General features: G+C 67.9%; 1 protein-coding gene across 1 annotated transcript in view; it reads right to left on the bottom strand.

Annotated features, from left to right (window-relative positions):
* Positions 1-318, bottom strand: part of ETH_00036855 (uncharacterized protein) — a gene marked incomplete at both ends in the record, with an annotated part of 4,426 nt that overhangs the window by 105 nt on the left and 4,003 nt on the right. The window contains one exon of the mRNA XM_013374107.1: positions 3-272. Within this exon, the coding sequence (XP_013229561.1) occupies positions 3-272 (270 nt within the window). The remainder of the gene's footprint in view (positions 1-2; positions 273-318) is intronic.

Below are 318 nucleotides of genomic sequence, written 5' to 3'. Positions count from 1 at the left end.
CGAGGCCTCCGGCTCCTCCGCCTCATCCTCAGCAGCAGCAGCAGCAGCAGCAGCAGCAGCAGCAGCAGCAGCAACGCAGCCAAATGCAGCGCCCTCGCTGCGGGGCACCTGCACGCGGTAGGTCCTGTCCTGGGGGGCCTCTTGGGGGGCCCCCTGCTGCTGCTTCTGCAGATGGTCCAGGCCCCACAGCACACGTCTTGCTGCTGCTGCTGCTGGCTGCGCCTGCTGCTGCTCCTTCAGCTGCTGCAGCAAAGTCTGCTGCTGCCCGGAACCTGTGGAACGCCAGCGACCGCGCAGCGGGCCTTCGTACTCAGACTC

Source organism: Eimeria tenella, genomic scaffold (assembly GCF_000499545.2).
Source record: "Eimeria tenella Houghton genomic scaffold, Eth_scaff1921, whole genome shotgun sequence".
NCBI classification, from domain to species: Eukaryota; Apicomplexa; class Conoidasida; order Eucoccidiorida; family Eimeriidae; genus Eimeria; species Eimeria tenella.
Note: the sequence above shows the minus strand (reverse complement) of the source record. Positions and strands in the feature narration are given on the sequence as shown.